This window comes from Canis lupus, chromosome 1 (genome assembly GCF_048164855.1).
Source record: "Canis lupus baileyi chromosome 1, mCanLup2.hap1, whole genome shotgun sequence".
In the NCBI taxonomy this organism is placed as follows: Eukaryota; Metazoa; Chordata; class Mammalia; order Carnivora; family Canidae; genus Canis; species Canis lupus.
Window position 1 is genome coordinate 119,558,549 of NC_132838.1, and position 13,293 is coordinate 119,571,841.

Sequence of the window (13,293 nt, forward strand, 5' to 3'; positions counted from 1 at the left end):
GTGTTGGGCTCCCGGCACGGGGCCTGCTTCTCCCTCTGCCTGTGTCTCTGCCTCTCTTTCTCTCTCTCTGTGTCTATCAAGAATAAAAAAAAAAAAAAAAATCTTAAAAATAAATAAACTTAAAAAAAAAAGGTAATTACAGAAGTGTACAATCACACATCTACACATCTACAGCCCTCACCCACACAGACGTACTTTGTAGACGAGAACCATTAGCTGTGGGTGAGTGCGTCCTACCAGGTGAAATAAGCGGGTCCTTCGTTCGGGGCTGGAAATGTACCTGATTCATGGAAATTTTGGTGATTCTAAAAGTTTTTGTTAGTCATTCAACACATTGGAAAATAACTGTGAGTGGTTTACCCAGGAGGTGTTGGTAAAGACTCCTTGAAGTGACTGAAGGAAGCTTTCAGTTCAGGATTATGGCCCAGTCTTGATTTCATATTGTGCAGCCTCCCTCCCACCCCCGTGCCAGTGGTTGGGGATGCCAGTGACAAGCAGGTGCTCCCCGCTGCGCAGCCCCAATGCCTGGCAGAGAGATCCTGGAAGGGCAGGAGGGCTCTTGAAAAGTGCCGGACTTACGTTGTAATTTTTAGGGACAAGGAAAAGCTAGATTCTGTTCATCCAGCCTGCCCCGAACCTCCAGCATGGTGAAAAGTTAAATTAGATGCATGTGTGTATTGCAGGCTGCTGCCTGCTATTTCGGTGCTCTCTGGTTGACAGCTTCTGGCTCCCTCACAAGCAGCCCTGCTTTCCAGAGTTTGGTGGTTGAGGGAGGGATTGCGTAACTCAGAAGGAGTGAGAAAGGCAGGGAAATCATCTTTGTGCCACAGGAGCTGCAAAAAGCACCCTCCTTCCCCTGCCCCGTGCGAGGAGCTGTAGCTAGGAGACCCTGCCCTGTGACCCCATGCTCCGTCTTACACCTGACCTGGAGACCCCGGGTTCACACTGGGCCCTCGGTTTGCTGCAGAAACATCTGAGTGTGTAAGCTTTCTCTTACAGGCTGTGTGGAAGAAGAGCCCGTGCTGGTTCTCTGGGGCGAGGGGAGCCAGGCGCCAGGCACTGATGTGAGTGGGGGGCCCCAGTTGGGAAGGAGAACTGGTCTATTCCCTCTGCATCTGCCTTCTGGGTGGCCTGGCCTTGCCTTTCACCCTGCCTAGGTCTGTCTTTGCAGATATGGGTTGAGTATCTTTTCTTTCCTTGCAACTTAAGTGCTCCAGGTTGTGCCTAGGTATTGCTTTTATCTTTAAATTTTTTTTTTTAATATTTTACTTATTTATTCATGAGGGACACAGAGAGAGAGAGGCAGAGACACAGGCAGAGGGAGAAGCAGGCTCCATGCGGGGAGCCCGATGCAGGACTCGATCCCGGCACCCCAGGATCACACCCTGAGCCCAAGACAGATGCTCAACCACTGAGCCACCCTGGTGCCCTGGGTATTGCTTTTAGAATACTTGTTTCCCAGCCGAGCAGTGTGATTAGACACAAAGGTCACACCAGGGGGATGTTGACAAATGGAGTTTTCACTCTAGGTGAACTTATTCTAATTAGGACTAATGAAAGGATTAGTTGCAGACGCCAGAAAACTCCAATCCAACGTGACACACAAACACAAAGTGGAGCATCCCTACAATGGAATTTTACTCGGCAATAAAAAGGAACAGACCAGTGAGAAGCACAACAGTGTGGATGGATCTCAAAGCATAGTATTGAGCACAGTAAGCCAAACACAGGAGTCTATACTGTATGATTCCATTTATCTGAAGTTCTAGAACAAGCAAAAGTCTGTGGTGATAGAAACCAGAGTATGGGGGCGGGGGGTAGGGGTGATGAAAATGCTCTAATTTTGATTGCAGTGGTGGTTACAGAGGTTTATACATTTGTCCCAAACCACTGAACTGTGTATTTAGGATCTATGTGTTTTATTATGTGTAAAATATGCCTCAACTTTAAAAAAGTAGCTTAGCTTAGGCAAGAAAGGGAATACATTGGCTCTGGTAACTGAGCGGTGCAAAGGAATGGTTTCAGGCCTGGCTTGGTCTAGGGCTCAACTGCTACTACCAGCATTTCTCAGCTGTGTGCCCCCTGGATTGGTATTCATTTCTGGGGAGACACTCCCTCGCTGGTGGTAAAGTCCAGGGGGGGAAAATTATGGCATCTTCCTGATGGGTTCTTTTCTTAAAATATATTTTATTTATTTATTATTTTTAAAAGATTTTTATTTATTCATGAGAGACAGAGAGAGAGGCAGAGACACAGGCAGAGGGAGAAGCAGGTTCCCTGCGGGGAGCCCGACGTGGGACTTGATCCCAGGACCCCGGGATCATGCCTTGAGCCAAAGACAGATGCTCAACCACTGAGCCACCCAGGGTGCCCCTAGACTTTTAAAAATTTATTTGACAGAGTGTGCACAGGCAGGTGTTAGGAGAGGAGGAGGAGCAGAGGGAGAAGCAGACTCCTTGCTGAGCAGGGAGCCTGACTCCGGGGCTCGAGCCCAGGACCCCTGGATCATGACCTAAGCCCAGGGCAGATGCTTAACCAGCTGAGCCCCCCAGACACCCCTTCCTGATGGGTTCTGATTATCCTGCATCAAGTGCTCACTCTGAGTCCATCTCAAGGGCCAGGGCCCTTCAATTTCCAGCTGACGAGGTAGGAGATCAGTGTTCTTCCTCTTTGGAAAGGAGATGGGGGTGCATTTAGTTACCATCCCTGACTGTCGAGGGCTGCGAGGTGGGAGAGGAGAGGAGTGGGACCAGGGGACCGTGCCCGAAGGGGATGCTCAGCGATGCTGGGCAGCCCTCAGCTGGGAAGCACAGAAGGGGTGTCTGGGGTCTGCAGGAGAGCCGTCCCCACATTCCCCCTGCTTTCCTACTGCTGGCTGCTTCACAGCTCCCACCTGAGAGTGGCAGCAGGGACATGGGCTTAAGTCCTGCTCCCACCCTCCCCGCCCCAAGAATCTTGAGTAGCTCACCTAACCAGCAAGCCTCAGAAGCGTGGGATCTCGGAGGCTGTACCAGGGACCATATTGGCCGGGTGAGGAAGTTGAGGCAAGTACTTAGTATACTTGCTCTTCTGGGTGTTGGCTGCTGGATCATCCCTCCAGCATTTTAAGGTCGATGCAGATGCCCACACCTTAGTCTGGGGAGGGAACCAACAGACTCCGCATGGCAGAAAGACTCACTTCACTGTAGGCCTTGTAGACCATGATCCTCGAGGCCCGATAGTTCAGCCTCCCCACTCCCTCACCCCACCCCTGCTTCCAGTTCCCAGGCTAAACAGGTGTGGCAGGTGCTGCCTGGGACCCTGGCACAACCCCTCCAGTTTGCAGTTGCTCTGTATCCTGCTGTGAACCCACCAAGAACGAAGGCATGGGCGAGGGTGTGGGTCCCCACCAGCAGGGGCAGGTGGACAGCTAGCAGCCTCCCGGGACGCCAGGGGGTCTTTACCACAGTCTTGCCCAGATTTGCCTCACGGGGCTACAAGAAGCTTCCAGAGAGTCTTGTGGGTTCCTAGTGTTTCCAGCTGGCCCAGCATTCCTACCTGTCAGTAAGAAGTAATGTCGTTTTGCTTCCAATTACTCAGTCATATCTAATCCTGAGCATTCCTATGTCTTATCTAGAAACTTGACTCCACATCTGTGGGCCAGCCAGAAGTTGGGTGAAGTATAGGAGCAGGAAAAAGTTCTTATCCGTGAGCTGGAATGGCTGCTTATCTTAGCCCTGGGAATATGTACATAAAGGAATTTGTTATTAAAGCTTCTCTGTAAAATGGAACACAGCTTGGGTGAAACCGTGTGATTTTGAGTCGGATCAAACCATCCCTTGATCGTAATTTTGGAAAGTGGAAAGGAAAGAGGCGGGCTGTTATTTTAGAATTCTCATATTCAGTTAGCTTCACATGAAAGACATTTCAGTCTCCTATCTGCAAAAAGACAGTTCCCTGATTTTCATTTTAAATCAGAGGTCATTGAATGGTTTGAAAGGGGTTAACTGTAGGACCTTTCCTTTTTTTTTTCTTTTTTTTTTTTTTTTAAATATTTTATTTATTCATTCTTGAGAGATACAGAGAGAGAGAGGCAGAGACACAGGCAGAGGGAGAAGCAGGCTCCTCGCCGGGAGCCCGATCTGGGACTCGATCCCAGGACCCAGGGGTCACGCCCTGGGCCGAAGGCAGACGCTCAACCACTGAGCCACCCAGGCGTCCCGTGTAAGACCATTCCAACTTGGATTCTGAAAATCTGTGTAATTTGTACTTGGGGGGCTGGTGGGTGGTGACCTGCTGGCAAGTGAGAACGAGATCTTTGTGGAAGGAGGAACGGAACTCGTTTCTGACCCACTGGTCCAAAGGGCACTGATACGGGGAATCCCTGAGAAGATTAGGGTTCTGAATAACTTCTCCCTCGTTGGGGTGAAGGCCATGGCTTGGGCAGAGGTGGGGCAGAGCTGAATGGCAGGGGAACAGCTGCAGAGAAAGGGCGTCTCCTCCAGGAGTGCTGCCCACCAGCCACCCCCTGGGGGTAACCACAGCCCCCCCCCCCAATGGGCAGAATGTAAAAAGATAAACTTCAAAAGGAATGGAGCCCTCCCTCAGCTCCCAGGGCTTTTACCTGCCGGGGTGGGAAGCACACTAGTAGGTTAAAATGAAACTTTTACTCTGATCTTAAACTTTTCGGAATGAAACTCTGCAGTCCAGTTACTCTAGGAAACAATGAACAGACCGTCCACCGAAGAAGAAATTCAAGTGATCAGTTAATAAATGAAAGAAAAAGTTTACCAATAATAATCGCAAATTGGAAGAACAGGACACCTGTTTTTGCATATCAACTTGGCAGAGATTATAAAAAATACTTTCTGGGGAGGGGGTGGGGGGCTGCTTACAAAGGTTGGCCCCTCCTTGGCATCTGGGAAGTGGCTCTTGAAGAGTTCCCTGTATCCCCTGATAATAAGATTGGCACAAACCATGTGGTTTATGATGGATACCTCCTTTCCTTCTGGGAGTCTAGAATCTGGGTACACACTAGCAGGGGGTGCCTTTGGGATCAGTCCCCAGGAAAATTCCCGGGCATTGATTTTCCTGATGGGCCAGCATGGGCGGTGACATCCTACACACGGTCGCTGCATTTCTGTTGCTGGGGGGAGAATATGTTCTATGTGACCCTTCATGGGAAAGGGAGCCCGCGCGTGGATTGCTCCAACCTTTACCTGTGTCTTTCCCCCTGTGATCCAGCTGTGTCCTTACTAGGTTGCTGTCATGCAGCTGTGAGTGCAGTTACGTGCTGAGTCCTGTGAGTCCTAGTGAGTCCCCGAACACGGGGCTTGTCTTGGGAACTCTCAGCACAGCAGTAACGTGAAAAGTAACACTATGGGTAAAATACGTGGGCAGGGGGGCCAAAACAATGTATTTGGAATCTCGTTGCCATAAGTGACTTTTGTTTTCTTTTATACTTTTCGATATCTTATGTCTTTGCCGTCTTGATGTTACTTTTCAGAACAGGTTAGTTTTGAAGACGTTTCTGTTATCGTAAAGCTGTCATCGGTTTTAGAGTGGCGGACCTCTAAAGGTTTCTCTCTCATTTTCCCTTAGGGTTGCAATCCCCTTGCGCAAACTGGCCGGAGCAAACTGCAGAATCAGAGGGCTGCCTTGAACCAGCAGATCCTGAAAGCCGTGCGGATGAGAACGGGAGCAGAAAACCTCCTGAAGTAAGTGACTGCTACTCCTCTGCCTCAGTGGGGAGTCCGCCTCTCCCGGGGCCTATCCATCATCCCTAAACTCCCAGGCCTGCCCAGCTTCCACGCTAGCTCTTGGTTTTAAACTCTGGGGGTTCCTTCCTTGTTCCCAGTGCCTGGAGCAGGCCCTTCCTGGCCTAGAGCTTGATTATGTTAAAGACAAGTATTTTACCCAGGCTGTTTGTGTGATTGGGAGGCGGGGAGGGGGGGAAGCCACTGATCACATTCCCTGCTTTCTATGGGAACTTGTCTGTCTGTTTTCTCTGTGGCCTAGTGGAGACACTGTGCCTGGCCTAGAATCACTGCTCGGTGACTGTTGGGTGTATAAAGGAAAGGAAGGCCGGAGGAAGGGAGTGGGGCATTTTTCTTGCCAGCGTCCGTCCCTCTAATACAGGCCCAGTACAGCCCCGTGGCCTTGGGGCACTCGTTATTAGGCTCTGGTGGCAAAATAGTTACTTATCAAGCGTAGGACTCAGTGACACTTCACCTGTGTCAGAGGCGGCTGGGAGCCCTCCCCACACCCTTCGGTGCAACGTGGGACACTTTGCCAGCTTCCTCTTCTTTATGAAGAATACAGACTTTCTTCTTCCGCCAGAGTTCCGGGGGGTGACGCGTGGCAGCCCTCGTGCCGCCTCCTGCCCTGGGTAATCAGGGCACACACTGTGCCTGCTGCCCGGCCGAGTGAGACAGGCGCCTCCTGCAGCCTCGGAAAGGGACGTGGGGCGCTCGTGGGGACCTGGAACCCGGCAACCTGGCCGGGCACCTGGAAACCTGGCAGGATATGGCTGTTGGGTGTTCCCAGTGGGTCAGCTGCGCTGTCGGAGGCCTTTGGGCGCCCAGAGGCTGCTCAGAGGTGGTTGGGAAAAGCAAATACACCAAGCCAGGTGTTCGTAACAGCGCCAGTACTCTGACGGTCACAGGTAGGCACAAGGAGTGTGATCAGCTCCTGCACACGGGCCGTTCACCTGAGCACCCAGGAAAGGCAGGGGGAGGGTTTCTGATCATCACTTAGCATAGCTTCGCGTCTGAATCCTTCTGTATGTGCTCCCTGGGAAAGATGTCTGAGATACTAAGTGGGGGAACAGAAAGATGCACGACACCACACCCTGCATATGTGTTTCGGGGATTTGTGCATTTGCTTTTGTGCAAATACATGTTTTCCAGAAAAGGTGGAGAAAGAAGCCTTGAGAATCATCTCTTGGGAGCAAGACCCAGGATGGGGGTGGAGGTGACTCTTACTCGTCATGTTACCCCCTCCGTGTTTGGATGTTCTTTTATGGACTGCAGGACTTACTTTCATTCAATTTTATTGTGAGCTCCTGCAAAGGCCCAGAAGATGGAATCACGTACCATTGGCTCAGGAACGACGGTGCTGTGCCTTGTGTCGGCACCGATAGGCGTGGACTAACAGAGAACACGAGTCCTGGGGCGGCCAGGGTTCTGGGAACCTCTTCTCTAGCTACTCCTGTAACAGGATGGAAGCTAGGTTATTACTGGAAGACACTGCGAAACTTAGGATATTTCACATTTCACCTCCTTATTATTATTTTTTTAAGATTTTCTTTATTCAGGGATCTCTGGGTGGCTCAGCGGTTTGGCACCTGCCTTTGGCCCAGGGTGTGATCCTGGAGTCCCGGGATCAAGTCCCGCGTCGGGCTCCCGGCATGGAGCCTGCTTCTCCCTCCTCCTGTATCTCTGCCTCTCTTTCTCTCTAGGTCTATCATAAATAAATAAATAAATCTTTAAAAAAAAAAAAGATTTTCTTTATTCATGAGAGACACACAGAGAGAGGCAGAGACACAGGCAGAGGGAGAAGCAGGCTCCCCACTGACTAGGGAACCTGATACAGGACTCGATCCTGGGACCCTGGGATCATGACCTGAGCCGAACGCAGATGCTCAACCGCTGAGTCACTCAGGTGCCCCCCCACCCCTCCGCCCGACACTTTTTTTTAAAGTTTATTTACTTATTTATTTTTAAGTCTTCTCTATACCCAATCTGGGGCTCGGATTCACGACCCTGAGATCAGGAGTTGCACGCTCCACCGCCTGAGCCAGTCGGGCGCTCCACAACATTTCACCTTTTAAAATGTCTGGCGGTGTCCCTGTCCCCAGGGAAGTCTGGAGCTGGGGACGGTCAGGTGCACAGTGCAGTGGGCTTCATGTGGCCGGTGTAGCTGGAGAGAGGCCCTTGATTTCGGGAGCGGCGGCCCTGGGCTGGGAAGGCTGCATGCATCCCCATCCTGCACGCCCCCCTCCCCCGTGGAAGTTGTGGCTGCCTCTTTTGATTGACACTTTGATGGGGCCAGCTCTGTGGCTAAGGGGGACAGGCTGGCAGCCTGGACCCCGGCTCCCCAGGAGTGGGCTGCAGTTGATTGGGCTGCTTGGTCACTCAGGAAATGAATTTGTTGAGCACCCAGGAAGTGGCAGGCAGCGTTTGAGGTCCAAGAGGAGAAGGCCGCAGGCAGGTCAAACGAGGCCTTGCTTTTACGATGCTTGATCTCTTGTGGGGGGACCTCAACACCCTGGAGACAAGTCCGGTCATGTCAGGGGCCGTGTTTTCTAGGGCGTCGATGAAAGGCAAGTGTGACAGCGTGGCGCAGCCTTAGGAACAGGCCATCAGGGAGGCCCTCTCTGGCGGGGGGGCCTTGGCGTTGCTAAGGCAGGAACCGGGTGGTTTGGCTGCTTGTTCTTTAACGGCAGCAGCAAACAGGCTCCGAAACCCAGTGGTTCAAGCTCATTGTCGGGTTGGCAGTTGTGGAGCTGGCCGGGTAGGGTGGGGTTGTTAATGATTTTCGTAGTTGACCTAAAAGTTCAAAGTGGCCCTTTCTGGAGAATGTTGTGAGAGAGAACCCTAAAGGTATTTATTAATCTGACTCTGGCAGCACCAACGGTTTCCCGAAAACAAATAGGGCGCCCAGCCAAGTCCTGTGGTTGTCCCCGGGTGGCTGGTTAGGTGGCTGTCCCTGCTGCCGAGGGGTAGTTTCCGTCATAAATTGGGCCCCCGCTGTCCTGTGTGTGCACCTGCCTGCTTTCAGGTTCTCAGTGTCGCTCCAAGGCCCTCAGGTAAAGATAGAGTGTTTGGGTGGCACCCGGGTGGCTCCGTTGGTTAAGCGTCCAACTCTTGGTTTCGGCTCAGGTCGTGATCTCAGGGTCGTGGGATCGAGTTCCACGTTGGGCTCTGCGCTCAGTGTGGAGTCTGCTTGAGATTCTCTGTCCCTCTCCCTCTGCCCCTCCCCACTTGCTCTCTCTCTCTCTCAAATAAATAAAAATAATTTTTTAAAATGTATTTTATTTTTACTTATTTATTCATGAGAGACACACAGAGAGAGGCAGAGACACAGGCAGAGGGAGAAGCAGGATCCATGCAGGGAGCCCGATGTGGGACTCGATCCCAGGACCCTGGGGTCACACCCTGAGCTGAAGGCAGGCACTCAACTGCTGAGCCACCCAGGCACCCCAAATAAAACCTTAAAAAAAGAGCATTTGGGTGGGTGTTGCCCCAAAATGCAGGAATGCAGGAGTCCCAGGGCTTACCTGCATTGGTAGGGGCTGTGACGCTGGACGGGCATTGAGAAGAGCCAGGCTTTGTACCCTTTCAAGGTCTTCTCCTCCTCTGAGCCTTGTCCACCCAGAATCCATGAGCTTCATGGAGTTTTACTGGAAGGCATCAGGTATTTTAAAGTTACTTTTCTAGGCTAAGGAAGGACATTATTCTCTCTCTCTTCCTAACACCCTGCCCTCCCTTGAGGAAAGCTGGGGTGGAAATGTGATATTTCTCTGAAACAGTGATGGTCTTTGTGAAATTTATTTTATTTTATTTTAAAGATTTTATATTTTATTCATGAGAGACACAGGCGGAGGGAGAAGCAGGCTCCATGCGGGGAGCCCGATGCAGGACTCGATCCCCGGACTCCGGGATCACGCCCTGAGCCCAAGGCAGGTGCTCAACCGCTGAGCCGCCCAGGCGTCCCTGGTCTTTGTGAAATTTAAAGCAAGCTGCCACATAGTTCAGTTTAACTAATGGGGCCTTTGTGCCAGGGCAGGCCATTTAACGTCTTTGGGCTTCGGGTTCCCCTCTTGCACCCTAATACCTTCTGGGCTAGAGCAGGGCTGGGCCACTCTGAGGCTCACAGGGGCTGGAGGGGCTGGGCCCAGTCTGCGACGTAATAGGGAGTGGGGGGGACAGTGGCAAAGTGCAGAGCACATGCTCTCTGGAGGGGCCGCCTGCAGTTTGCCTCATATGGAGGGGAGGGCTATGGTTGCTCGTTCTGTGGGTTTTTTTGTTTTTGTTTTTGTTTTTTTCAAGAGAAGATAGAGATCTGACCTTTTTCTCTCCCTTTTTAAAAATCTTCTGACAGTTGAATTTTTAAATATTGGCACCTACTTCGACGTGGGAGAAAGAACCCCCTGAGGACCACGTGAACAATCCCCCCTGACCTCCAGTTTGTAACTTCTGGTCCGGCAGGTCATGAAGTCCTGGGTGGGGGGTGACCAGGGGTAGCCTCAGCTGTAACAAGAGTGACTTGGGGTTAGTGGATGCTCACACCATTGGTTCTGATGGAGGCTGTCAGGTGTCTGTGTCATGGGGTGTGTGAGCCCCCCGTGGCCTTTGGGGCTCACGGCAACCCTGAGGCCTGCCTTCCTGCACTTCTCCACTGGGAGCCAATGTCTTGCCAGACCTGCTGTTCTGCTGCCCTCGGGGGGTGGCCACATGAGGCCACCAGGTGGTACTCGCAGGATTTGGGGTCAGATGGATTAAGGTCAAACTGTACTAGTAAGGTCTCCAAAGCTGGTGCATGTCTTCGGTGCTCGTCGATGTGCCTGTTCCTGGTGGGGGGTGGGGTGGGGGACAATTTTACTGAAAGACTTGGGAAAAAAGTTGCAGTGAAGCGAATGGAATTATATGAGTCAACATTCAAAATTCACGTGTGTCTTTAAGACAAACGGCAGGATATTAAAAAAATTTTGGACTCGGAGCAGAGAAGCAAGCCGTTATGGCATAGGGGCTGCTTAAGGTGAAGAGGGCCTCAGCGGCTCCAAATTCAGGGGAGGAATGCGTGGATACAGTCAGTACCCTCAGGAAATAATTGAATGTGGCCTTCCGTCCCCGTTCACACGTGTTGGGTCGATCACTCACAGTGGGTCAGTGGTGCATCTTCTCATTCTGGACTTTGCAAGTGTATGCATGCTGTTTATGAAAAACCCAAGGGAAGAGGCCTTTCCTTGGTGGTGCAGGCCAGAGGGAGGCCGTGGAGAACGTAGGCTGGAGACTTGGGGGCAGAAGTGCCCTGTGCCTTATTCTGGTTGGCCTCAAGGGCTCTTTTGGCTGTAATATCAGCTGTTGGGCCATGAGGTTCTCAAAGGAGGTTTGCAACCAAGGGGAAGGTGAGAAAAACAAACAAACAACAAAAAAAAGCCAAAGCCATATTCTTCTAAGGAGGCCCATAGAAGCGATTTGTTGTCTTTTGGAAAGGCAGCCCAGACTCAGCCCAAAGTTTGGCTCCTGCACCAGTATCGAGGAGACCGAGGCTCTGGTTTTAATCCCTAATTTGGGCCAGCTGATTCTATTTTTATGTTACCCCAGGCTGTTCCTCCAGCCTGGGCACATACATCGTTTTTTTTTTTTTTTTTAAGATTTTATTTATTTATTTATTCATGAGAGAGAGAGAGAGAGAGAGAGAGAGAGGCAGAGACACAGGCAGAGAGAGAAGCAGGCTCCCTGCAGGGAGCCCGATGTGGGACTCGATCCTGGGACTCCAGGATCACACCCTGGACTGAAGGCAGCACTAAACTGCTGAGCCACTCAGGGATGCCCGTACTTTTAATTGACTTACCTTATTTGAGAAGCTCCCTTGCACCAAGAAATCCACGAAAAATCATCTGTAAGAGAAGCAGCGCACACTCTAGGCAATCTGTTATTGTAGCCGAAGGTTAGCATTGTGGAAACTGACCCTGAAGCCCTGCTTGGCCACCAGCTTTTTCCAGAGTGACCCACACAGAGGTCCGTGTCCAAAGAGCAGCCTGTTGATCTGTTGCAAATCCTAAATCTCAAATTGACAAGTCAAGAGGGAAGGGAAGTGGCAAGTCAATATATAGAGGTGGAAAAATCAAGTTGGCCTATTTGGAGGATCTGCAGATGTTTGGGCAAGGCTCTTAGGGTATGAATTGTTGTTTTTAAGTTGGATCCACTCTGTTGCAGAGAACCAGGCTTCCCCATCCCCACCATTGCTTCTAGAGAGGGGTTTTACTCTGCCATTTGTTCTTACATCAGCTGAAATTTGTTGAGCCTCCATCACATGGAAAAGACAGTGCCAATTTCTGGGACAAACAGGAGGAAATAGAGGGCAGAGGTCTTGTTCTCCATTATAACTTCTATGTCCTTTGTTAGACATGGGCCCCAGCTCCTCTCTGAGCTTCCTGGCAGGCTGTATGAAGAAGGGAATATGACGTGGAACACATTTCATACCCATTGGTTCAGCCAGAGGCAAACCAGGGCTAAGAAGAAGCTTCTCCCAGTTTTTTTCCTTGTGTCCTTCTGGACATTATCAGCTAGTGAATCAGCCACATTCTCTGAAACATCTCTGTGGTACAGATTTTACAAGTGGCAGATTTTGACTCATGCTGTGTAATGAAATCAATTCATTGAGTTGCTGTGGTATCATAAAAAGTAAATATTTGGGTGGGTGGGGTGCCTGGCTGGCTCAGTCGGTAGAGTGTGGGACTTTGATCTCAGGGTTGTGGGTTCGAGCCGCATGTTGGGCATAGAGCCTAATTAAAAATAAATAAAAAATATAAATATATATAGTTATATTTGGTCTCTGTGCTTGGTTCCTGGCGCAGAGCTCCTAAAACCCTTGGAATCGCCTGCCTTCGGTATGCTAGTGAGGTGACTCCTTAATGACGGGAACAGGGCCTTCAAAATGGGGGCTATTAGCCAAGAAAGACCAAACCTGGAACTTACAATGCTACCCTGGACTTCTGGGGAGGGGAAGGGGGCTGAAGATTGGGTTCAATTGCCAATGGTCAATGATTTAATCAGTTGTGCCCGCGTAATGAAGTAATGAAATCTCCATGGAAACCCCTCACAATGAGGTTGGGGAGCTTCCAGGTTGGTGAACACATCAAGATGCTGGGAGGGTGACGTGCCTGGAGAGGACGTGAAAGCTGCTCGCCCCTCCTTGACCTTTGGATCTATTCCATGTGACTGTTCTTAAGTTGTGGCCTTTAAAGTAAACCATGGTAAATGTAAGCAAAGTGTTTTCCTGAATTTTCTGAGTCATTCTGGCAAGTTATCATAGAAGGGTGTTGGGGGAGCCCTTGATTTGTAGCTGGTGCAGTACAGGTGCCCACCCCACCCCCAACCTTGTGACTGGCACTTGACGTGGGGGCAGTCTTGTGGCACTGAGCCTTTAACCTGTGGGAAGTGAATCGAATTGAATTGCTGGGCACCCAGTTGGTGTCAGAGAATCAGAATTGGAGAGTTGCGGATATCAGTCTTTTAAAAAAATAGGCTATTGATTAGAATAGAATTGGATATATTGGCATACATCGCATGTGTTTCAAAGTTA

General features: G+C 50.6%; 1 protein-coding gene across 2 annotated transcripts in view; it reads left to right on the forward strand.

Annotated features, from left to right (window-relative positions):
• RHPN2 (rhophilin Rho GTPase binding protein 2) overlaps positions 1–13,293 on the forward strand; it is a 57,869-nt gene that overhangs the window by 6,895 nt on the left and 37,681 nt on the right. The window contains exon 2 of one of the 2 annotated variants that reach the window (XM_072782450.1): positions 5,581–5,696. In XM_072782450.1, the coding sequence (XP_072638551.1) occupies positions 5,581–5,696 (116 nt within the window). Of the gene's footprint in view, positions 1–5,580; positions 5,697–6,427; positions 6,644–13,293 lie in introns of those variants that run through there. The other variant, XM_072782460.1, reaches the window with a different exon arrangement.